General features: G+C 43.0%; 2 protein-coding genes across 4 annotated transcripts in view; one reads left to right on the top strand and one right to left on the bottom strand.

Annotated features, from left to right (window-relative positions):
• Positions 1–7,203, top strand: part of LOC110088812 (cryptochrome-1) — an 11,237-nt gene extending 4,034 nt beyond the window's left edge. The window contains exons 5-11 of the mRNA XM_020811347.3: positions 234–388; positions 1,334–1,474; positions 2,082–2,249; positions 3,143–3,283; positions 4,738–4,889; positions 5,310–5,542; positions 6,869–7,203. Coding sequence (XP_020667006.3) covers positions 234–388; positions 1,334–1,474; positions 2,082–2,249; positions 3,143–3,283; positions 4,738–4,889; positions 5,310–5,542; positions 6,869–6,945 — 1,067 coding nt within the window. The 3' untranslated portion in view covers positions 6,946–7,203. The remainder of the gene's footprint in view (positions 1–233; positions 389–1,333; positions 1,475–2,081; positions 2,250–3,142; positions 3,284–4,737; positions 4,890–5,309; positions 5,543–6,868) is intronic.
• On the bottom strand, positions 4,433–24,895 carry FOXRED1 (FAD dependent oxidoreductase domain containing 1). 3 transcript variants are annotated; one of them, XM_020811348.3, is made up of 12 exons: positions 24,710–24,895; positions 20,586–20,806; positions 20,349–20,459; positions 18,950–19,068; positions 18,007–18,101; positions 17,495–17,596; positions 15,362–15,438; positions 14,623–14,783; positions 12,671–12,800; positions 11,525–11,629; positions 10,368–10,646; positions 4,433–4,850 (listed from the first exon to the last, which is right to left on the bottom strand). In XM_020811348.3, exons 1-11 carry the CDS (start codon positions 24,840–24,842, stop codon positions 10,392–10,394), a joined length of 1,509 nt encoding a protein of 502 aa, XP_020667007.3. In that variant the 5' UTR covers positions 24,843–24,895; the 3' UTR covers positions 4,433–4,850; positions 10,368–10,391. The 3 variants fall into 3 exon arrangements, with proteins under 3 accessions (XP_020667007.3, XP_072835032.1, XP_072835033.2); XM_072978931.2 differs by lacking the exons at positions 20,586–20,806; positions 24,710–24,895 and having other exon boundaries at positions 18,950–18,992; positions 20,349–20,366; XM_072978932.2 differs by lacking the exons at positions 18,950–19,068; positions 20,586–20,806; positions 24,710–24,895.

Here is a 24,895-nt window from a genome sequence, read left to right as displayed (position 1 = left end):
GATGCAGTCAGCCAGACGTTTGAAATCATAATTGAGCTGAATGTTCTCGCTTGGTTTTGAGATGTAAACATAGCACAAAATAACATTTTCCTTCTCCTTCGCTTGATACTAAGCAAGGGGTGGACCCTTGTTAACTCCAGCTGTGCAGGGATATTTCTATTCATATACGAATACCGCCATCTCTATTTATTCATATCGATTTTTCAAGCTGATAGACCTTGTTTCTGGCCTAGATTGCAGTACACCTGTCACAGAGGACCACGAAAAGAATTACGGCATCCCTTCTCTTGAAGAGCTGGGACAAGATCCGAAGGAAGCCGGACCTCACCTTTATCCAGGGGGAGAATCAGAAGCACTTTCGCGACTTGACTTATATATGAAGAGAACGGTAGGGTGACGGAACCTTCCCTTGCTTTTACCCACCAAATGCTTCCTTTGCAGTCCTTCGATGCTTGCGTGGCATCTCTTCAAACATGCCAAACTGTCTCACATGGATGGCTGATCATTCCTTGCCCTTCTAATGCTCAGCCTTGTTCCAGCAGTCTTAAGAGAGTTCACAGAGTCTTTGGACATGAATAAACCTGAAAAACCAAGAGGTCCTCTCTGTTTTCCTGATTCATTCATGGGATCGTGATCTCACCTATATATCAGCAAATGGCTTTCAGATTAGAGTCACACAGCAAACCAAACAAAAAGTGAAACAAAGCGTTAAAAAAGAAACACATCAATGAAATGTCAGTTAGAAAGCAAATTAAAAGCTGCAAATATTGTTAAAAGCTACTAGAGCTGGGAAGGGGTGGGGTGGGGACTATAGCCCTCCAATATTTTTGGACCACAAGACCCATGATCCATCCCTAGACATGGGGATGAATATAAAAACAAATCAGGGATATTCAGTGAATTTCCCTGATTTGTCAGATATTCGTTGCTTCGTATTCCTGAGGTCCAGAGACCCCAATGAATATGAAGCATCACAGGCTATCTTAAAAAAAAATGAACCAATGAACCAACAAATTGATTTGTGGTTCTTTGGACCACTAGGAAGCAATTCGTGGTTCGTCACCATCTCTATCCATCACCATTGGCTAAGTGAGTGGGAATTGCAACTCAACTAGAAAGCTTCAGTCGCTCATTTAGAGGCACAAAAAGAAACGACAGCTATGTCTGTGCTTAGAAAACAGCAGGCAACAGCTGCAAATGTCTAGGGTGGGAGTTCCACAGGTTAAGCACCCTCACAGGATTTGTGAGCTGCTTGCCCAATCTCAGGAGGCGAGGTCTCCGTCGGGCATCTCTCATGAATGACGGTGGCTCCACCCTTTTTTTCCTGTTGCAGTCGTGGGTGTGTAACTTCAAGAAACCCGACACTTCTCCCAACTCCTTGACTCCCAGTACCACGGTGCTCAGCCCCTACCTCAAGTTTGGGTGCCTTTCGGTACGGACATTCTGGTGGAAGCTGACGGAAGTCTATCAAGGGGTAAGGATGGAAACTTTTGTATGCTACATTCATCACATTAATTCCTTGTTGCCTGTTTTGCTAAAAGTCTCTAGAACTCAGCAGCCATTTGGGACACCAAGGTATAATTTTTTTGAAAGCACCGCATCTGTCCCGTGGCTCACTCCGATAGCTGCAGGTAAGCCAATACAATGATAGGCCTAACTCTAATCATTTGTTCCAAATGGAATAAGCCTATTGAATCAGTGGCCAAATGGTAAGTCAACGCTTATAGAAGAATACTCTAGTCTGATGTAGGCCATACTGTTACTTTGGTACCTGACCAATCAGCCATTCACCAGAGCTAGAGGGAAGATGGTTTATTAAGAAAGACTGCTTGAGATATTCATGGATTGCATACAGATAGACCCTTTGATATTTTTGAAGAACTATGTTACAGGATCAACAGGATCAGATTGGGTCGGCCTCACTGGATGATACCTCTGATCATCATACTATTCTGATTATCATACAGCTCTATGTATTTTTCATAGACTAACTCAATAGTAATAATATTTATTTTATGCTCCACATCAATAATGTATAAAAACGGAAAAATAATTCATCTTCCTCTTTGGTCCTACTCCAGAGGAAACACTCAGACCCTCCCGTCTCTTTGCATGGGCAGCTTCTGTGGCGAGAATTTTTCTACACAGCAGGAGCTGGCTTTCCCAACTTTGACAAGATGGAGGGCAACCCAATTTGTGTGCAGATAGACTGGGATGACAACAAGGAGTATCTTGAAGCATGGCGTGAGGTATGTTGGGCACGGTGGCAGTCCTGTTGTAGAGGAATCTGCCCAATGTTCGCGGGCTGGGAATTTCCTCACTTTCCTATAGAATCAAAGATATCCATGATTATGCAGTGAATTACTGATAGAAGCACGGGTCAATAAAATAATTTTATTCTTACAAGTTAGAAAAAAGCCAGGGCTCAGTGGTGTTGCATGTAGAAGGCCTCCAGGTTCAATTCCCAGTGACACCACATGTGATTGAGAAAGAACCTATGTCTGAACTCCTGAGAGGAATGGCAAATCAGATAAAGTCATGAGTCAGACTATCAGTGCCTTACAGTCCTGATGGCTGTCAGTTATCCCGAGCTTAAGAGGCCATCCTTGGAAAAGAATACTGGATGTGTCTTTTTGCTTTGATCCAGCAAGGGTCTCTTGTACCACATTTTCAGTGTAACAGGCAGTTGTTATAAGACCAATGTTCTAACCTGGCACTGCATCTTCAAATGTTCATCATCACCAGAGCAACATGAAAGGCGAGTGTCAAATTTAGGAAAGCACATTTTATTGTAAATCGATTATACTATTCTCACATGGTGTAATACAGTAAAACTGATTTAGCAGCTTGCAGTTCACTCTGAGCAAACTGTATTTGCATAAACTATCTCTACAATGGCAAATCTCTCATATTCTCTCTGGATCATAAGTTTTTAAATAAACACTGTTTGTAACTTCCATTTGGAATGCAGCAAGAATGCATCAACATTTTGGAATCTCTGCAAACAGATGTTGACACCATTTGAGTGAGCATGTTACATTTCTAAAGAGTTTTTCCATGTTTAAATTTGCAGTGCTTAATGTCACATTAACAGCTAGGAAACAGAATTAACACAACTGTCACCTCCTCTTCTTGTTGGCAGGGACGGACAGGGTACCCTTTCATAGATGCCATCATGACACAGCTGCGTACAGAAGGCTGGATCCATCATTTAGCACGGCATGCTGTGGCATGCTTCCTGACACGAGGAGACCTCTGGATCTCATGGGAGGAGGGCCAAAAGGTGAAAGCAGGCTGGGGGGGCATTGTGAAAGTACCAGAGTTCAAAATTCTGCTTGTAGCTAGAGGAAAACTGAAATAGTTAGGGGACTGGTGCAATATCAGTAACAATTGATGCCTCACAGGCCAGGCAGAGTACAGGTTCTGTTAAAGAAGGATTCTCCCTTCATCCTCTTTGAACTGCTTTTAATGAACAACAGAAACCACCCAGCTCTGGTTAGGATAAAATGACCATCTACAAGTTACAAACAGAACCACTGGTCAGTATCCTGTTGCACATCTCATCTGTGCAGGATAAATGATGTCATTGTTAGTAGCAGACTGCTACCAATTAAAATATTTTGAGTTTTATGTGTGTTCTCTATCATTATGTAGAAGCTACATACACCACCAAATTAAAATTATCTCTCTCTCTCTCTTTAAATCAGCAGCAGTCTGCAGCTGCTGGTGACACTGTTTCTGTTGTGCATTCAAAAAACCCGAACAGGATAATAGCAATTACATTTAATCCTTCTCAGCACAAAGCTTTTATCTCTCTGCTGTTTTGGTGATACAGTATATATTTCAAAGTATCTAGTTACTTTAATAGGCCTGATATACGTATTATAACAACTTAGTGGTACGTAACAGGATTAAGGGACGACAACACTTTTCCATTCTTGCACTTTTCCTCTCTGGGTCCCATATGGCCTTTTGTGATCATCTGAAAGGGGGCTGTGGTTTTTTTGATGTGCATGATTTAATTGCGGTGGAAGATTGCTTTTAGAATCATGATGCTTCCAGCTAATTTATAGCCCAGTGAATCCCAACCTTAGGTAATCCAGCTGTTCTTGGACTGCAATAACCAGAAGCCTGCACCACCAGCTGAGCTGGCCAGGGTTTCTGGGAATTGCAGTCCAAGAATATCTGGGTTACCCTAGGCTGAGAACCACTGTTGTAATCAATACAAAACTGCCTTTGTGATAAGCTTTTCCAACTGGTTCTCCAGATGTTTTGGACTTTGATTCCATGTTCCCTCCCCATTAGCCACCACACTGAGACAAATTTCAGTCCAGTAGTATCTCAAAGGCACTAGCTTATCAGGGGTTGCTCTAGGAACAGGTCAGATGCTCAGGCTTCCCTGCAGCATAACTGATGTCTAAAGTCTGGAAAATCTACTTTTGGGGACTCCAGGTCCCAGAATTTATAACTTATTTCATTTATTTACTTATATCATTTCTATACACTCTTTCTTCCACAAAGAAATTAAGGCAGCTCATAATAGTTAAAATAGAAGTCGAGTTAAATTACAATAAATTATTCAATCATAAAACAATTGAAAAAATAGCATAAAAATTCCAAAACCACAATGGCCATGGAATTCTAGGGATTTGGAGTAAAAGAAGTAACTGTTCTGATGTCTGTTGAACCCGGGAGATCCTGAAGGGTTTTAATCTTTTCCAAATTGCTCCATTTCAGGTTTTTGAAGAACTTCTGCTCGATGCTGATTGGTCGCTGAATGCTGGTAACTGGCAGTGGCTTTCTGCAAGTGCCTTTTTCCACCAGTTTTTCCGTGTCTACTCGCCAGTCGCCTTTGGCAAGAAAACAGACAAACATGGAGAATATATAAAGTAAGTATAGTTGTAGTTTGAATATGGAATAAACATTAAAAAGTAGATTAGATGGGAAAGGTGTCAAGAGTGTTGTTTTTTAGGCAGTGGATCATGCAGATTTTTTTTTTGTGGGGATGACAACAGTAGCCCTCAAATTGGAATTTGGCCCTCTAGCAGAGCTGAGGTTGCGTGATCCTGAATTACCGGTTAATGTCAGCCCTGCAGATCAGACTTAATATATTGCAGAGGATGCACTGAAGATGCCAAGAGAATTCAGGCTTCCATCACTCTTAGCCAGCACAGCTGATGATATGAGGTGAAGTTCAACAATCCCTAGAGAGCCACATCTGCCCAGCAGTGCAAAGAAATGTTTACTAGGGTCACAAGCTTTTTCATTACAACTGACTTCCTGCATTTGCTTTGCAACATGCTGCTCAGAAAATACCTCCCCTTCCTCCAGAAGTTCCCAAGTGACTATATTTATGAGCCTTGGAAAGCACCACGGAGCATCCAAGAGCGCGCAGGCTGCATCATTGGCAAAGACTACCCCCGGCCCATTGTTGTGCATGAAGAAGTCCGCAAGAGGAATCTTGAACGGATGAAAGCCGCTTATGCACGGCGGTCATCAACTCTGGCTGCCCAAGCACAAGGGGACACCAGCAATAAGAAAGGTGAGTAGCACCTATGAAAACAGAGCATTTTTATAGCTTGGGTACTCGCATCCAAAATGTCCAGCAAATGGCAATGCCAAATACCTTGACACTACAGAGCATTATCAAAATAGGGATAATCTATTTTATTTTATTTATTTGATTTATATCCCGCCCATTTGGTCTGGCAGACCACTCTGGGTGGCTTCCAATAAGGTGTATACAATAAAACATAAGAATTTTACAAATTTAATAATATATGTGAATACAAACATACTCAGACACATATGTAAACATCACAACATGGGGCTAAACCCCCCCCCCCCATTGCCTTCCCTGAATCTCAAGGCAGCATCGGTGTCTCTCCCGCTCCTCCGTGTATCCCACAAACACCCCTGCGAGATAGACTAGGCTGAGAGAAATCACAGGTTTCAAGGCGGGAACCAGGATCTCACACCTCCTCGCCTTCTACTGTACTCTACCCACTAGGCTACTCTGTTCACAAAGGCCTTCCCAACCAGATCACAAGATGCTCAAAAGACTTGTGCCGGGGAGGGGGGGTTTGAGGTGTGGACACGAACCAGCCAGCTGCTCCTCGTTTCCAGAAATTATTAGTTTTTCATTGAGGGGCCACCTGTTTCTAACTCACTAGCCACTGGTTTCTTATTTCTTATTCATAATCTAACCCATAGTGGCTCCCTTTGTTAGAACACTGGTGCTCAGAAGAGGCACTGAGAGCAATGGTCTATGTAGCCGTAAAGACCTTGTGATTCTGCTATTGATCTTTGCATTGAGAGAGACATCCGATCCAGAAAGGGAAGAGCAGCAAATCATGCAGAGACATAGCTGCAGCCTCCCTTATGGCTTGGTCTTTTGCACTGTACATCTTTACATTAAACTTCTTTGATTGTTCAGAAGCACTGGCTGGCACACTGGCGTATACTTGTTCATTTTGGGAATTCCTGTGGATATTAATGGTGTAATATATAATTACGGGTATTAATTGTATATACTATGGGAAGTAGCTATGTGTTCTGGATCTCTTGTTTTTCCTGCCACAGGACAGAAAGCTTTTTTTAGGATATCAGAAAGGGTATTTGAAGGTCTACCTACCCTCAGGAGGTGATGCTATTTTTCATAGTAAATACTGGTGTTGGATTTGCAAGAATTTCAATTCTGCTTTTAGCCTCAAGACATGAACTCACAGGGTGAGCGTAGGAAGGCATGTCCCACACTTAGCTTGATATTTGAAACAAACATCCCCATATTTCTAAAGGGTAATATGTCAATTTAGAAGCACTGCAGATGTTTTGAACATAGTGATGCTGAATGTTTTTTCTCCCCTAGGTGCCGATCGAAAGCGGCCCAACGCTCCCCTGAAAGCGAACGTTCAGACAAAGAAAGTAAAGATTAAAAGTGAATGAAAAGTATGCTTGAAGATGGTCAAGAGCAGGACGTGCAAAATGGATGTTCTTCTCAGATCCACCAGTCCTTTCTGGTGAAAAGAAAAATGCTTTCTTCTGCTCTTTCTGCAAATGCCACTTGATAGTGTACAGTACTTCTTACCATTTGAAAAGTGCTAAAATATGTATTTTCTACTGAGAGAAAATGCACATTGTAGCACTATTTCAAAGAGTTGAAGACATAACAAAGGGATTAAAGCCATTAATTATTATATTAAACCCTTTTGCATTTTTCTTTCCAAACAACTGATCATAAGTTTGTGTGTCAATTACTATCTTTAATTCGTAAAAGAAGAATTTCAAAAAGCAGAATAAAGGAATGGAGCTGAATTGCGAGCACACAGCCGAAATGTTGGCAAGTCCAGTCCAAGTCCTCTGGGATGGAGTCCCGAGTCCAAAGTCTTGACTTGATGGACCTCCCCTGGGGGCGCATGCACAGAAAAGGGAAGCCGGAGCGAGCACATGCACATCCCCACTTGCCGCTGCTGTCTGCTACTCATCACCACTGCCTTCAGAGGCAGGCAAGCCCAGCTTCTCTTCCAGGAGCTGAGAGGCCGGTGCATGCGCAGAGGGCAGGGCCCGGCACCTGGAAGGCTGCTGCCTCCAAGGATGGTGCCGGTGGCAGGTACAGAGGTCCACAGAGACAAACAGGTCTGAGTCGCAAGTCAAATTGGAGTTTTCCAAAAACACCCCAAGTTGAGTCTGAGTTGCTGGCGCAACTTAAAGTTGGACTCAACAGTGAGTTGAGACTTGCAGGTCCCCATCCCCAGGCCCACAAGGTCTCGTATCAAGCAACCAAGAGGGGAGGGGAGGGAGTAAAATACAGATCCCTCTTCTACCCCATACTTCGGAAAAAAAAATTGAGGGAGGTTTTTACAGTAAATAAGTTGCCACTGTCTCCCCAAAACCAGGCCTTTAAAAAAAAAAAAAACACCAGAAACGACCAACCAGTCTCTTCCTGTTTCTACAAAAGGACTTTCCTGGTCCTAAAACAGTGAAGAGAGTTGTTTACAAAAAAGAGTAACTTGCAAGGTTTCTGTGCGGCTATCATCTAAATACTGAAACATTTGTATACTGGTGCCAAGTTATACCTTAATTTCATACACTATGCTCCACTATGTTTATATGTAGACTGTTTTCTATTTCTGAAGCTGCCTTAAATCATCCTGGTTTGCGGCTCCTGTTGCCACAGAAGCAGACAAACACCAAGATGCAATCTGAACCAATATTCTCAAGATCATCTCATTCAGGAGACTCATTCCACTTCAGTACCTGTCAAGAAGGGCTCCAGTATTAAGGTTGCCAAATATTTTGCCACAGTGGCATTCTCGCAATACAAGTCAGGTGTTTGTGAAAGTGGAGGGCTGGCTGCTCCTTGTCTGGGTCACCAAACACCGTCTATATCCCAGTGCTACTGTCTTGTTCAGGGACTCATAAAAACCAAGGCAAGGTATCTTTTTAAACAATTGTTGTACAAGTCCTATCAATGGCTATTAACCAAAAAAAGACCTTCATTCTCAGAGATAGTATAAAGGATAACCTAGGACTGAGATTCAGGGGAAGGTTTGCTTTTATGAGTTGTTTGTAAACTTCCTTGATGCATCTGAAAGGCTATGGTTTCAGGAAACTTTGAACTCAATACGCCCCTTGATGGAGGGGACTTAACTTAAGGTTCCTAACTTTCAGGAAGGTGAGCTAGGAAGGAAAGCGAAGCCACTTGTTTATTCACATTCTCATCATTAATATTATTTCATCTTGTATCATCAGATCACATGGTAAACTATTGGCAGTAAAATGAGATTATCTAAAATGGCACATGCTATCATAAATCCCTAACCTAGACATGGGATGGTCTAAAGTTCCCAAACACTTTAGTGAAAAGCTTGGCACCAAGGCAAAGTCCAACAACAACGTCAAATGGAGAGGGCATTTCACAACTGAAGTACCATAGCCTGGATGGATTTGATTTAAGCCAAACTAATCAGAATTTTAAATAATGAAATGTTGACCATTTAAATAAAATATATATATTTTAAAAAATTATGAATTAAATCCATTTATTTTTAAAATACAGTGGTGCCTTGCACAACGGTCGCTCCGTAGAGCGACGAATCCGCATAACGATGCCGTTTTTGCGATCGCAAATGCGATTGCAAAACGGCACCTACATAGGGGAAAATTCAGAGCGAAGGTCAGTAAGCGGTTCGCTTACCGACCTTCGCTTTGCGACCCGCCGATCAGCTGTTCCACGGCTTCAAAATGGCCGCCGGAACAGCCGAAAGGGGCCGGGGCGCAGCGTTTTCGCGCCCTTGGTAAGCAAGGGGAGCGCGCGAAAACACTGCGGAAGCCCCGAAATGGCTGCGCGCAACCATTTCGGGGCTTCCGGCAGCATTTTCGCGCGCTCCCCTTGCTTACCAAGGGCGCGAAAACGCTGCGCCCCGCCATTTCGGCTGTTCCGGCGGCCATTTTGGACCCGCCGGACAGCTGATCGCAGCGTTTTCGCGCCCTCGTTCAGCGAGGGGAGGGTGCGAAAATGGCTGCCGGCTATACTGGAACATCACACAACGGTGAGTATTCGGCCAAATTGGAACGCATTAAACCCTGTTTAATGCGTTCCAATGGCTTTTTACTTTCCGTAGTGCGATGTTTCACACAGCAAGGGTTAATCCGGAACGGATTAACCTCGCTGTGCGAGGCACCACTGTATTGACTTTTATCCAGCCTGGCCACAGCACTGTCTGAGACTTACGTCTGTATTCTGCACTCTAGCATAATCCTCTGACTCCGCTAAGGTTCATGAATAGTTGCTTCTCTTTCTCTTAATACAGACCTCAGCCAAGGAGGAGCAGAAGGAGTCCAAGATGAAGTAGGTGGCAAAAGGTGATATGGAGAGGAGGAAACTTACTCTTATCAGTCAACGTCCTCCCCCAATACCTAAGTTAACATAGAAGTTCTGCCAAAGGCATGTAATGCAGCAGCAGCAGCAGCAGCAGAGGAGTGGATGGAGTCGGTCATCATGAAGTTCTCTAGATGTTATGGGTGGATTTCAGCTTCCAGAAGCCCCAGCTAGCATAGCAGATGTCAAAGGCTGTCATCCAAAATATCTGGAGGGTCAAAGTGTTCCTCTACCAACCATTTTCAGCACTTTGATCATGACCACTTAGTAAACTGGTTGTTATAACTGACCATTGACTGTGGCCTGTAACAAAGCGTCTTTCCTGCAGAAGGCATAATCAAATGAGAGAAGTTTCTGAAACACCCACAAGGGCTGGAGCAGAACATAAAGTAGGAAACGAGAGGCAAAATGGTCAGCCTGAAGGGCCGTTAAGAATATTCAATCACTACACTGGTGAAGGAATTAAAATTGAAATCTTTCGACTCACCACCCAAATGGACTCCCCACTTATTTAGATGATATTCCTTTCTAGAACTTTCTCCCCTCTGAGGATTCTATCAAAAGAGAATGTCGTCAGGTCGATGGTTTTATATTGACCGTCCATGATGAGTTCAGCGATGGCTTGGCCAACTGCGGGGGACTGTTGTAATCCATGGCCGCTGAAGCCTGTGGCAAAGTACAGGTTGCTCACCAATGGGTGCGATCCAATCACCCCGTTCTGGTCAAAAGTGTTATAGTCATAGTAACCGGCCCAAGAACTCTTCACCTGTCAGAAGTAAACATCAAGCTACTGTCAATCAATGGATCCTGTCAATGAACAAAGGCAAGACTGAGGGATGTGTGGATGAACCTAAAAGGCCCAAGGTGTTAAAAAAAAGAAAAAAGGCAGCCATTCGTGAACTTACAAATGGGCCAATCTAATCCAATCTAATCCTAATTAAATACAGTAGTAGTCTGGTTAAGGATCGAAATCCACACCTCTGTGAGGAAGCCAGTCTCTTTGCCTTCTATCCATGGGAGTTTACCAGGAAAGGCAGTGAATGAAAGTAACTTTTGTCACGACTTCCTTCCCAATACTTTCAAGGAGTTCTGCGTACTCCATTTCCCAGCAGTGGCAAAGCCCCTGGAGACGAAATGTAGCAGATTGCGCTACAGCCGTGGCTCCCAACCTTTGGCAACCCAGGTGTTCTCAGACTCCAACTCCCAGAAACCCTTTTCACTAGCTGTGATGGCCGGGGTTTCTGGGAAATACAGTCCAAGAACACCTGGGTTACCCAAGGTTGGGAACCACTGCAAATACAGGGGAAAAAAATTACACACAAACCTTGCGCAACAAGAATAAAACTTTCAAATTTGTTTACTTCAGAGGGGCAACATTTCAGAGATTTTATTTGTGGATACTGGACTCGTACAAAAATGTGTACCCCTTGTGAACCATGCTGAAATGTTAATATGTTGATTACATATTCTGATGATATTGCTACTTTTGCTGCAGGAGAGGCTGGGAAGAGGGGGTAACAATTACTTTTGCATTGCATGCATGAATATTTAGAAATAGTGGGTTCTCCTTATCACACCCACCCTGTCACTTAAAGATATTAAGAGAAGGGTAACTCTTCAACCTCCTTCCAATCATTACTTTACCTTCAGTGATTCAAAGCTTGGCACCCGGTGGGCCAGCTTCGGCCACACTTTCTCCTGGAAGAACTCATGATCTACTTCCAGGTTTTGGATATCTGGTTCTTCCTCCTGAGAGCAAATGAAGACACTGTCACCTAAACAGATAACATATTGGAGACACTGGAATGTAAGTGTCCATCTAAGGGCATTGGCAGTAGAAAGCTTTGTTTGCCCTTTCCATCTCTTCTAGAAAGCAGGTGCTGTAAGGCTTTTCCTCTCAAGAAGGTGGGAAAAGAGACTTAGAAGAGGAAAGTCCCAAATAGCCGCATGAAGCTCAGGTAGGCTCTAGGGATGCTGAAGATGCTCAACCATCCAACAGTCACTCTGGTGTACTGGTAAGTGTGTTGGATTTCAAATACGTTTTATTCATATGAGGACAATGTTTATTTCCTGTGATTACCACATTTTTTCCTCTAGTGACAGGATTTCCTTAGAGATTTATGCATCAATTATCAAACTTGAAAAGTTAGCTTATGCATACCATTCAAAGACCAATCACAAAACAAAGCACAGCTCCATGTAAGATACAAAGGTGAGGAAAATCACAGGCTACGACAAACATTTTCCACCCTTTGAAGGAGTTGCACTTCTAAATATATGCTAAACATGTTTACTTTGATTCTGGGGAACTTTGTATTCAAATCCTTGCTCAGCTACAATAGTTACTGGTTTATTCTCTGAAATCTCAGACTGCCATAGAATTGTTGAGAAAGTAAAAAGCGTGTAGAGACGGTATACATACACACATGCATATATGATACATACATACATTATACATACGGAGAATGACATATGTACTCCTAAACCCTTTGGGGAGGCAGAATGATGAGTTTGGAGTATTTTACTAGCTTTATAAACAAACAATTAAAAAAACAAGCCACTTGCTTCTGTGATATTCTTATGAGACAGCCTCCCTCCAGCTCAGTGAAAGAACATCAGGACTGCCAAATCCTCTTTGTTTACGGGCTGTTGTCTCTCATCTCTCTCTCTCTCTCTCTCTCTCTCTCTCTCTCTCTCTCTCTCTCTCTCTCTCACACACACACACACACACACACACACACACACACACACACACACACACACACACACACACACACAGAGTAAACTCACTTCTGAAGGGCTGCAGCCTCCAACGTAGTTGCCACCCAAACCTTCCCTTCGGAAGTAAGCTCCTGTCGTGTCAATTACAAAAGGGCACCCCAAGCCAGGCCCATCAGGGCAGTGGAACACATAGACATATCTAGGGGAAGGATAAAGAGAAAAGCATTTGATCCAGAAATGTAATAATAATGTACTGTATAATAATCATAATTATCTTAGAACTGCAGAGCTAGAAGGGACCCTGTGCATCATCAAGTCCAGCCCGTCAAAGAGGCACAGAGGGGAACCGAGTTCCCGGCTTCTTGTTCCACAGCCAGGTACCTAAACCAATGCTTCACTCCAATGTATCAACATTTCTCTTGTAAATTCTATGCCCATGGAAAGAGCTGCCTTTCATTAAATCCTTAGATTAAATCCACTGGCCCACCTAGCCTGGTTCTGGTTTACCCAGGCATATGGAGACATGAGGCCTTCCCGGTGCTGTCAGATTGTGATGTAGTGGTTAAAATGTTGCACAGATGTAAGAGAACCAGCTTCGATTTCCTGCCACCCACCCCATAAGCCATGAAATTTGGCGGGTGATTTTGGGATGATTGCTCTCCATCAGCCTGACATTCACAGGACTGTTGGAAAGACAGGAGTACCAGGGCACACTGCCCTGAGCTGAAAGAAGAATGAGCGGGACATACATCTACATAATAAAGAAATAAAACGGATAAACTCCAGAAAGCATAATCAAGGGTGACAGTAGTCTAGCAAAACCTGGAGAGCCACTTCACCTCTAATCATCACCATCATCACATGCTATCAAGTCAATTCTGATTTATGGTGAGTAAGTGGCCATTTCCAGTTTTCTAGTTTAGGGAAGTCAGAGGTGATTTACCACGGCCTTCTTCTGGGTCCCCCTGGGTCTGTGCAGCTTGCGCAAGGCTACACAGGCTGGCTCTTGTCTTGAAAGACGCTGGAGAATCAAAGCCCTAACCCATGTCAGTGAGTTATTCTATAGTTGAGACTCTCCAAATTGTGTGGCCAAATTTCTCTTCCTAAAGCTACAACTGAAGATCCATTAAAGGAGATTTTAGGGACCTGCGCTTATTACGGAGGTATTTACCATCTTTCCTTTCTGTGGGACTTAGGAAAGAAGGCAAGAGTCACTCTGCTGATTGCATTTTAGCAAAGTCCTGCCAGATTTCTCTTTATGTAATTAGGCTCTGGCTGTTGTGTAATGACTGAGATTTAGAGCTGTTTAGAGCTCTAAATAGCTAATGAAACACAAAGGGAAACACTATGGCTGGGTGGATAGATTGACAGACGAGGCTTCAGGAGACTAGGGTTCAAATCCCCACTCAGCCATGGGAACTCATGGGTGAAGGTGGCAGGTATTTGTAGAACCACTCCTTCAATGTCTCACATTTCTTGAAAACCCTATTAGAGCGACGGCAAGTCAGACGAGAGTTCCCTGTACATACCACACACAACACAAAAGCTGAGACACTTCTGAAAAGTTGGTTTTTGAAGATGAAATAGAAAGGAACAGAGAAACAACAACAGGTAGCTGTTTTGGAAGCGAGAGCCAGGCAGGCTACCCGTACAGGACAGAAAATAAAGAACCTGTTGCACAATTTTAGGTGCTCTCCTGCCTCTTTGTTACACTGACTACAGCTAAGGGAAGCCATCGTCTGCAACACCCGGAGAACCATCAAATTCCTGACCTCTGCTTTTAAAGTGTAGGAAGCTGAGGCTCATCATGACTGGCTTAACCTATCCTAGAGTAGATCCACTGAAATGAATAATTGTCAGCCATCACTTATGCAAGCCCCACCCCTTTCATATTTAAGTCTTAAAATATATGCCTATCTTTTCTGAGACAAAGAGGGGACATTATGTATGATGTTCAATAGAGCAAAAACTGTTGTCTGCATGTTGTCCATGAATTAGTGACCTCCTGAGTTTAACCACACCTTTTCCTGGGTTCCACGGGCAACTTGATTCCTGACAGCGTGCCTGGCTGCCCGGTCCCAATCCTGGCCATCTCTGCTACTTTGCCTGACCAGGCACCTGCCGTATTCACCACCATGCCAGAAGAAACTGTGGCAGATTCAAAAATGTAGGGAATCCGGATCTAGGAAATGGCATAGGAGGGAAGAATTTTAAGTTGTACGCCCAGGTGTTCAAAAAAAAAGCCAGCAGGGTGTCTTTGTGACAAAAACAGGAGAAGAGACAAGCAAGATTTTTTTTTTTAAAAAAAGCACTAATTCAAACATTTCCTGCACCTCAAAAGTGGCATCTTGCATTCCAATTTTGTTTGCCTCATAAAAGGGTAGAACGGCCACTTCCAGCTTAGCCTATTTGGGTGGCTTTGCCTGCTGTTTTTTCAAATCACATTTGCCAATGAAAGAGAAGAAAACAGCAGAGCATGCTGCCAGAAACCATGACCCCCGCGTGTATTTTCAGTGTGCCTGCACAGCAGCCCAAGCCAATATGAATCTTGGCTCACACAGAAGATTAGGGGTGGAAAAATGAAGAGACAATATTGTTAAGTTCTTTTGGAAATTGTGCCATTGTACCACACACACTGCAAGGTCACTTTTCTCTGTCTAGAGGCATCCTGTGTGTTGCAATGGTTGAAGGGCAGGACCCCGGCCATTGCAACACCATTCGGACTCAGACCCAACTGCGGCAGCTAAACAAAGGACTTACTTTAACACTCTTGATGCGAGAGAGCAAAGCATTCTCCCCATCAGCGGTTATCATTTCTGTGGACTCCAGGGAGAAAGCTGTAGGGAGCAGAGAGTCAAACATACAGCAGCAGTTCTAGTTAGCTCCTTATGGATCTTAAAAAACAGCATTGTATAGGGAAAGCTACAGATCAATAAATAGATGCTTTGCACGTAGCCAGACCTACATTTAATTCCTGGTGCTTATAGATATGGTTGGAAAAACTGTTGCCTGAAGCCCTGAAGAGCCTGTAGAAGTTCATGTCAACAATACTGGGCTAAAAGAACCAACGGTCTGACCCCCTACGTGCAATAAATACAATTGGTAACTGTTCCCTTGACTTAAGAACAAAAACACAAATAGATTTCTCTTTCAGGGTTGGGCAAACTGCAGCCTGCCAGATGTTGTTGGAACTGCAGCTCCCATCAATAGGCAACACAGCCAATGGTGAAGAATACTGGGAGTTATAGTGCAACAAATAGCTCAGTGGCTTTGATACAGGCTGGACTCAATGATCCATAGGGTCCATTCCAGCTCTGCAGTTCCAAGATTATTGTTATTAGATCATTAAACATCTAGATGGATGCACTTTTCTCCTAATCTAGTCCATCATTATCATTCCTAAGTACCAAACCTGTATCATTCTGCAGAAAGGGTACGATTGTAAGGCCTTTTTAAAATTGGGTTGGGGGGGGAGGAGAAACAAAAAATGCTAACATCAATTCTATTCATATTGCAATATCAAGATTCAAACTCTGCTATTCTATTTTCTGCCTTCCCTATTTTAATTCACATTTTGATCTATGTTATTCGAGCACTATCTGATGACTCTAGCCATTTGTGGAATAAGCCCCATCTTTTTGTTGCCTTTTGTAATGGATAGTTCTTAATCACTTCTGATAAGTTGTCCATTTCTGCCGTTGCCTTTACCATCTCCATAAGATCTTGTTTCAGTACCACCTGACTTTTCCAATTTTTAGCATAAATAATTCTAGCTGCGGTAACTACATATATATAACTACAGTGGCGCCTCGCTTAACGATGTTAATTGGTTCAAAAAAACATCGCTATGGGAAAACATCGTTAAGCGAAACACCATTTCCCATAGGAATGCATTGAAAACCGGTTAATCCATTCCAATGGGAATGGATTACCGTCCTTAAGCGAAAATCCCCACAGGAAACATCGCTAAGTGAAACAATGTTTCCCCCATCGGAAAGCTATCGAAATACATTGAAGCCGACTCAATGCATTTCAATGGCTTTCCGATGTCCATTTTCACTCATTTTTAAGTGTCTTAAAATGTTTGAAACCCGTTTTAAATGCTTGGAATCGGTAGTCCACATCGTGAAACCTACGCACACTTAGTTTGGCTTTGTTCTGAGTCTTCGTTAATTTTTGGTGATTTTTTGTTTTTCCCTCATTGAAAAGCATTGGACTGTCCTGTCCGTTCAATGGATTTAAATGGGGAAAACAAAAAATCACCAAAAATTAACGAAGACTCAGAACAAAGTCAAACTAAGTGTGCATAGGTTTCACAAGGTGGACTAACTATTCCAAGCATTTAAAACAGGTTTCAAACATTTTAACACAGTTTTAAATGAGCAAAAACGGACATTGTTAAGTGAAATTTCCCCATAGAGAACATCGTTAAACGATGCAGAAAATTCCTCAAAGAAACCCATCGCAAAGCGAACACATCATTAAACGAAGCAATCGCTAAGCGAGGCACCACTGTATACATTTCTTTGCTTTATCTAGTGGTGTGCTTGATTCATGCACCCGTTCCACACTGACTCTGAACTAAAATATATACTTCTTCTGAAAGCAATAAATGGAGAAGAACAAAGTGCTTTACTCAGACACTGTTGTGGCTGAGCCTAAATTTTCCCCTTACTCCTGGTAACTTCAATTTAAAGAAAGCAGATTTTGCCCTTTAAGTCTCTTGCCAATTCAATTCTGTTTGCTTTGTCTAGAACAGTGGTTTCAAACCTTGGGTAACCCGAATGTTGTTGGGCTACAACTCCCAGAAACCTTCACCACTTGGAATGGCAGCCCAAGAACCGCTGGGAGATAAAACAGTTTGTTGTTGATACCACGAAGAGGAAAACTCACAAGTCACTTCTCCACAGTACTCAAGGGCACCCAAAGATTTGGCTTTTCTCTTGAAGGCATTCAGTAGGGTCCAAGGATCAAACCATCCCTCTTTCTCCAAGCCTAAAGGGAGAGACAGTGTAGAATGCAAGAAGAAAAATACTGCTTAAAGGTCTTGGTATTTAAACCTTTGCACATTACAAAAGGTTCTGTGGAAAACATTCACAGCAGACGAGTGAATTCCTAAGGAACTGACAAGAATCCTAACACTGTGCAAGTCACTGTACGTGCTCAGTAGGTGCAGCTGCAACAAAATTTGTTCTTTTCTGCCCAGATCTCCCTCTAAACTTTGTCAACATCACAAAATGAAATATAAGAGCAATGACTACACATCTTTGGATACAGAAGGCAATAATTGGGGAGGGCATGGAGGCTTAGGTTGGCACCCATCAGGAATAAGCCTCAGACTTTTACATAAGCTAACAGTGCTATTATTATGCTTTCAGACAAATAAAGGTGTAATGGCCCAGTACCAAAGGAAGCCAAAGCTACATCATCTGTTTTCATCCATGGATATTTCTTTTTCAGTTGCTCTGGTGACATAAGGAAGACCTTTGCACCCTCCTCCCTGAAAAATAATAAAAAAGATTTTTTAAAACATGGTGATAACCCTCGACAAGCACTAGAGAAAAGGGCAGTGTTTAATCAGTAACTGGTCAACTAAACAGTTGCTCAAGTTAATCCAGTGAATCTGTTGGTCCAATGGAGAACATCTCCTGAACCTCCTGAGTCCATGATAATATCTGCTAGATAAATGTTATATTAATTAATGATTTTTATTTTGCTTGACTGATACGTTTATTTGATTTTTATATGGTAACTATGTTTTGTGGCTGTTATTTATTCTGTTATGGTTCATTTTGCTGTGAACTGTAGCCAGATGGGTGGTATAAAAATTGAATGGAATTAATATATGAATAAATTAGAGCACTGCCAGTTCATATTTGCTAAAAACGCACAACATTTCATCTCATTAAAAATGGAAATTTGGGGGGGGGGCAAGGGGAGAGTAATAGTGGCTGATTATCTCTCACTCCACCATTTAATTATTTTTTTAAAAAAGTCATGCTTACAAAGTGTTTTAGTTTGTATATTTCAGCATCTAATACATTTCAATTCCAACTATATTTTTTTAATATGAAGAACCAACCAATATGAGGAATGAACTGTGTGGTATTTTACACAAAAGGAAAAACAGAGGAAAAATTAGATACGGCAGTCAAATTTTACCTGCTAAAATAATGGGCTCAAATTACAAGATCTTGACCAAATATCAGGAAAAAAAAATCTAACCGTTAAGAGTAGTGTGAAAATGGAACTATAACATTGCCAATGACCTTATTCATAAAACGTCTAGGCCACTGCCCTGTCTCCCATCAGTCTCATTCACCTCCTGGCATTGCCAAAGATCCATACCTTTGAATTTTCACATTCTCTTCCAGCACTGCGGCTCCTTCTTCTGAAGCCAAAAAGAGATAGCCAGAAGGATTAAATTGAATATCTATAGGAGGCTCACCGGCAACATGAAGATAGTCCTAGAACCAAAAGACAGTCTGCTTGCACTGTAACGTTTACCGTTGTCAGGCAGGGATGAAATGGGAATTAGTAAAATGAGAGCTCAAAGAGCATCACTTCACAGCCATGGTTGTGAAAAAGGCAGGCCATTATTGTCTCCCTCATACTATACTGAAAAATAGTAACTTGCCAAAACAAGATCTACACCGGCTGAGCTGTCACTCTCACAGTGTGAACATTCCAACTATGTTTACTAAGAATTAAGCCAGAAAGAGTCCAGTAAGACTTCCTGCGGGAAGTGTGCTTAGGACTGCACCCTTGGCTTTTCCCAGCCTTGAACCTACTCAGGTGTGTTGCGCTACAAATCCCACAATGTCCCAAACAGGGTTGTGGCATTTTTAAGAATCTAGAAGGAACCAGATCAAGGAAGCAGCTTAAACTCACAGAACAGCACTACTGAAGAAACCAAAATTGAAACATGCCACTTGCTGCCAGTGGCATCAATGTACTCATGCTATTCTCTGCCACTCCTACCCATTTGTTTACAATACTTAAAATTAACAAATTAAAGATGTCCCGAAGTACTGTTCACATAAATAGTTTAGATTTTTTTAAAAAATGTATGCAACAGTTACTGGATGGGTTAAATCCTTCTTACTATCATTTCAACCTTGATTCTTTGACTGGAGCTCCGGATGCACAGGAAGGAGCAGGATGACTTTACCCTGTACCCTTGTGAGAACAGTCTGCCTGTGATCCATGTAACTAGCAGGTACTACTAACTATAAAACCTACCTCCAAAATTAAGTGACAGTCAGTAGTAGTATTAGAAAGGTTCAGAAAGGCTTGCTGGAGTTCAAAACAAAAAGACATTTCCTAATTGAAGCACAAAAGGAACTGGAGGTTGAGCCAGGAGGCAACCTCTTAAGCCAGTAACAAGACTTTGTAAGTCTCTGATAATGCTCAGTAGATATCCCTCTCTTTCTCTAGAGCATCCAAAACTCTTTTAAATGCACAGGCACAGCATGGAATGTATCTGATGAAAAGCAGATGTCTCAAGACGACTGGTTGCACCATGATTCCTCACTCACTCAGCCTTGCCATCACTGCATCCAAGACATCAAAGGAACTGCATGAACACAGTCCTGTCTTCTCATCTCCTTAAAAAAAACACCTAACACTTCATCTTCCTGATCCCGAGAACACACTGACGCTGGTCCCAGAATCAGTGAATTACAAAAGCAGGAGTGATGTCCTTAATTCCAAAGGATCAGGAAAACACCCAATCAGCATGACCTACATTGATTAAGCGCAAGAAGTGTGCAGAGAACTGGGTCATTCGGATGTTTTCTGGCAATGAATACTGCAGCCGTATTCCCCCCACTGAGAGTACTGTAGATGCTTGAGAGTACTGTAATTGAGAAAGAAAACAAACAAGGCATGATTCACTATGGAGTAAAAAAAAATTCTTTGACATATTTCAGAATGAGGGCACACAGGATCCAAAGGCAAGAGAAAATAAAGAATGACGACTCACACTGAGGTCCCTTTCAACCACCAACACCTTCAGGCCACTACGCCATGATTCTTTTTTCTTCAGCCAGTAAGCAATGGACCAGCCCATTATCCCGCCACCAATTATGACGACATCAGCCTCGTCTGGAGGAAATTCGACTGAAGCAGGATGTGGGCTCCAGGCATTGCCAGGAAGGGCCTCTTTCAAGTTCTTACCAAACTTCTTAAATTCCTTGCTTATCTCTGAAAAAAGAAATACATACAGAGAAGAAAAGTCATCTAAGACCACAATTGTACTCAGTGGCTGAAATCCAGTAGTAAGTTGCAGCTAGACTAGGCTCACTGAATCAATGGAGATTTGATGAGTCAATAAGTTCCACTGATTCAATGAGCATATTGCAGCTACAATTTATTACTCAACTTCAGCCAATGAATTCTATAAGGAATTGTCAGCTCTTCTTATAGTATTCATCTGCATTTTTAAAGTTTCCCATCTTTGGGGATGGTTGATAACTCAGTGGTTTAGAAATCTGGTGGCAGAACCAGAGGACGGGATTTGATTCCTCACTATGCCTCTTGGGACAAAAGCCAGCCTTAGTCATGGACAAACTGCACAGTCGGGGGGGGGGGGGCGCAGAAGCAGTGATTAACCATTTTCAAATATTCTATACCCAGAAAACCCTAGAAAGGTTCACCATGTCAATTCAACTTTATGACACACAATTATTAATTTTTATCTTTGGGGAACCCTATACATATGGATTTGTCTGCTGAGAAAATCATTGGACACCCACCCCAGAAATCTTCCCTGTTGGAAAGATCCAGAGGACAGTTCTAGGAATCAATCACCATTTCTGCAGGGTTTCACCCCAATCTACTGAATGTTCTTAGAACTCCATGTGAACCAAGAATTCTTGTAAGAACAGGGATAGGAAACGTGTGGCCCTCCAAATGGGGACAAATTGCAACCCTCATTATTCTTCATCACTAGTTATGCTTGTCCCAAAACAGCTGGAGGGCCACAGGCTCCAAACCCTGCTTTAGAAAAATACCAATTGCTTCTCTGCAACAACACTTTGGAACACCTGACAGTATTGGACAAGCCAACTTTCAAAGAAGCATGCCCATCACTCCGAATGTTCTCATCAAGAAAAACCTTCTCTAAAGCTCCAACATGTGTCCAGCATATTCTAAATTAGAAGTACTACAAATGGCTTCCTAAATGGTTTACAGCAGTGGTCCCCAACCTTTTCCGAACCACGGACTGGTTGGGGCGGCAGGGTCTGTGGGGGGGAACTCACGGGTGGGCAGCGTTCGCTTGCAGGGAAGGGCGCGCTTGCGTGGGGCATAATTGCAGGGGGTGTAGGGCATCTGTGCATGCGGGCCATGCGCGCGCGTGTGTGCATGCAGGGGGTGGGTGGGAGATCTGTCTCTGCGGCCCTGTCCTGCCAAGGCCACAGACCGGAACTGGGCCACAAAGTGGGAGGTATGGAACCCCTGGTCTAAAAAAAATTAACTATTACATACTGCATCCATATTAAAATTAACTTTACCTTCTGAGAAGAAGCACAAAAGGAAAGTGATTTAATTATGAGTAATTGCTACTGTGTGCCACCCCTTTCTCCAGGGAACACAGAGTCGCATTTTAGTACTACAGCTACCATAGGATATATATTATGTTCAGGGACAGAGAGATCAATCAAGTACCATTCACTATCTAAGCTTCAGAGCTACACAGAATTTTAAACCTGCATTCCCACTCTTTTTGTCACTGGGCCTCCCAACCCAAAAGGGCATTTTGATTCCCATAAAGCCAAAACTTCAAAGCAACTCTGGCAACTCCCCATGGATGTGTACTTTGAGCCCCAGTGATTGGAATGTTCGGCTCACCCTTGGCTGTTCCAAGTTCTAAGCATTTATGAACAGATGAAGCACTTGGAATGCAGTGTCTGCAAATCTTTACCCAGTTTGTATCATTATTAATCAGTTTTAAAATCACTGCCTGTTAATCAGGAAACTTTTTTAAAAAAACACCAGAAAGGCCTATCAAAGTCCAGCAGTTTCTTCTTACAGCAGGGACCTAAATGCCTGTGGGAAGCCCCAAAATACCACATGATTAGTACAGTGTCCTTCCTTTAAAAGCTTATAAAAACATAAGTGACTGGGTATCACCTTAGAATAGATATTTCCTCAACATATAAACAGTTGGAAATTAAAATGTAATTGACTGATGCAGCCATCCAGAACATGTTGATTAGACAGCAAAAAACCTTTGAACTGACAGGAACTTTTGAGCAAAGGTAGTGCTTTTTTTCCAATTTCACATGACATGGGTATAAAACATACTGCAACTATATTAGTTTGTAAGGACAAGAAAAGTATTTCTACATTTTTTTCCACAGTGTATACTCATATACGGTATATCTACGCATAAGTGAATGTGCATATGCATTACACTGCAGTTTTAGAAGTAACCATGCTAGTCTGCCCAAGCATATCAGGCAAAAACAAAAGAATAAAAAGTTTAAAAAGACAAAAACATAGTGGTACCTTAAAGACTGTTATATCTTAGAGGAGGTACCCATGTTAGTCTGTGCAAGGATTTCAAACAAAAACAAAAGAAAATTTTAAAAATAAAAGAACAAATGAGAAGGAAAAAAATATGTTAGTACTTCAAATATTGTTATATTTTAAATGTGAACATGTCAACTCCTTAGATGTGAGATAAATGTCTCTACCAGGCCCATATTTCAGAACAAGGCTGAAAGGTATATTTTAGTCGCGCTGGCCACGTGACCACGGAAACTGTCTACAGACAAACACTGGCTCTACGGCTTGGAAACGGGGATGAGCACCATGCTCTAGAGTCGGACACGACTGGACTAAATGTCAAGGGGAACCTTTAACAAAGGTATATTTGGTGATTCTCTCTATCAGCGATGGCAAACCTATGGCATGTGTGCCACAGCTGGCATGCAGAGCCCTATCTGTAGGCATGCGAGCCATAAGTCGATGGATCACTACCGCTGGCAGCCAAATAGGAGGCTGCAGCCGCGGTGCTAGCACCCCGATAGCCAGTGGGCCAGGATCCTGAGCAGCTGACAGGGTTGAGCACGACTGGTGGCGGATCCAGAGTGGGGTCTGGAGGCACCTCTACCCGGATTCCCCCTTCCGCCCACCAGTTGCTGTTTTTCCCCAGTTTGGGCAGTCGGGCTCAAAAAAGGTTCGCCATCACTGCTCTATATGAATATACACTGTTCCTGTTGTTCCTTTTCACCACGCTACTTACAGATGGTCTTTAATTTCTCTCTCTCTCTGCTTTTGCGTCTCTTGATGGAATGTTTTCAGAACTGGGCTTCAAAAGAGCTCAATACTAAACAGAGATGATCACAAATTATCGCACATGTGAGATGCAACCGTTTACCACTCTCGGTCCATTTTCCTGCGTGATCACCGTATTCCACCTCCTATGTCTGAAGAAGCCGATAAAGAAGGCCCACAACAGATTACGTTAAAATATAACAGTTTAGGTGCCACTACATATTTGCTTTCCCCCACTTTTGTTTTTTATTTATTTATTTTATAAGCTGCTCACACTACCCAAAGGTCTCTGGCTAGTTTGATATGCATTATATTAATGCCTTACAGCTATTTTATTTTAATAAAACTTAAATCCTTTGCCCTGGAGGGCTACCTTCTTCCCCTAAACGTTAAAGGTAAGCATTTTAAACTCGACTACACTCCTGAGGCGACTTGCCCTCAAGAAGATTTTACTCCCTCCCTGCAAACGTTTAAAGGCCAAACCGGGTGACGGGGTACGTCCAGTCAAGCGGGGCCATTTCCCCCCTCATGGCCCAAGTCCTCCTGCCAGCCCTCGCCTCAGAAAGGGCTCCTCCGAGCAGGTCAGGGGAAGAAAACGGGCAGAAAACGCCACCCCCAACACACCCCCCACACAAAAAATCCCCTCCTTTCCTGAACTGGGTAGGGGAGACTTGCAGTCTTGGTGGAAGGAGGGAAGGACTTTGGCCTGAGGGGTTCAGAGGGAAATCCTGGAGGATGAAGACAAACAACAACCCCGCGAGGGAGGCGCGACTGAGAGAAAACAACGGGCACCCCCCACGGAGCTTCCCTGTAGCCGCTCCTCACCTTGGAAGGGGTCGAGGGGCCTGCCGGGGCTGGCACGGAAGGGCCTCCGGGGCTCCCTCGGCGGTGCCGAGAGCCGTAGCGGCGTCCGCGGGGCCGCCGCCGCCACAGAATACAAGCCCCGGCAGCGGATCATACCGCCACCGCCGCTCTTGCCGCCCTTCAAGTGAATGGGAACCTCAGCGCGCA

This window comes from Pogona vitticeps, chromosome 8 (genome assembly GCF_051106095.1).
Source record: "Pogona vitticeps strain Pit_001003342236 chromosome 8, PviZW2.1, whole genome shotgun sequence".
NCBI classification, from domain to species: Eukaryota; Metazoa; Chordata; class Lepidosauria; order Squamata; family Agamidae; genus Pogona; species Pogona vitticeps.
Note: the sequence above shows the minus strand (reverse complement) of the source record. Positions and strands in the feature narration are given on the sequence as shown.

What these genes read in the sequence shown, in the direction of transcription:
- FOXRED1 (XM_020811348.3), bottom strand. Translation starts at nt 24,842, where the DNA reads ATGATCCGCTGCCGGGGCTTGTATTCTGTGGCGGCGGCGGCCCCGCGG. An exon ending in CCCGTGGAACCCAGGAAAAG is followed by an intron (nt 12,801 to 14,622) that starts GTGTGGTTAAAC and finishes TCCTTCCCCTAG; the next exon opens with ATATGTCTATGTGTTCCACT. An exon ending in CAAGCTTTGAATCACTGAAG is followed by an intron (nt 10,647 to 11,524) that starts GTAAAGTAATGA and finishes TACTTCTGACAG; the next exon opens with GTGAAGAGTTCTTGGGCCGG.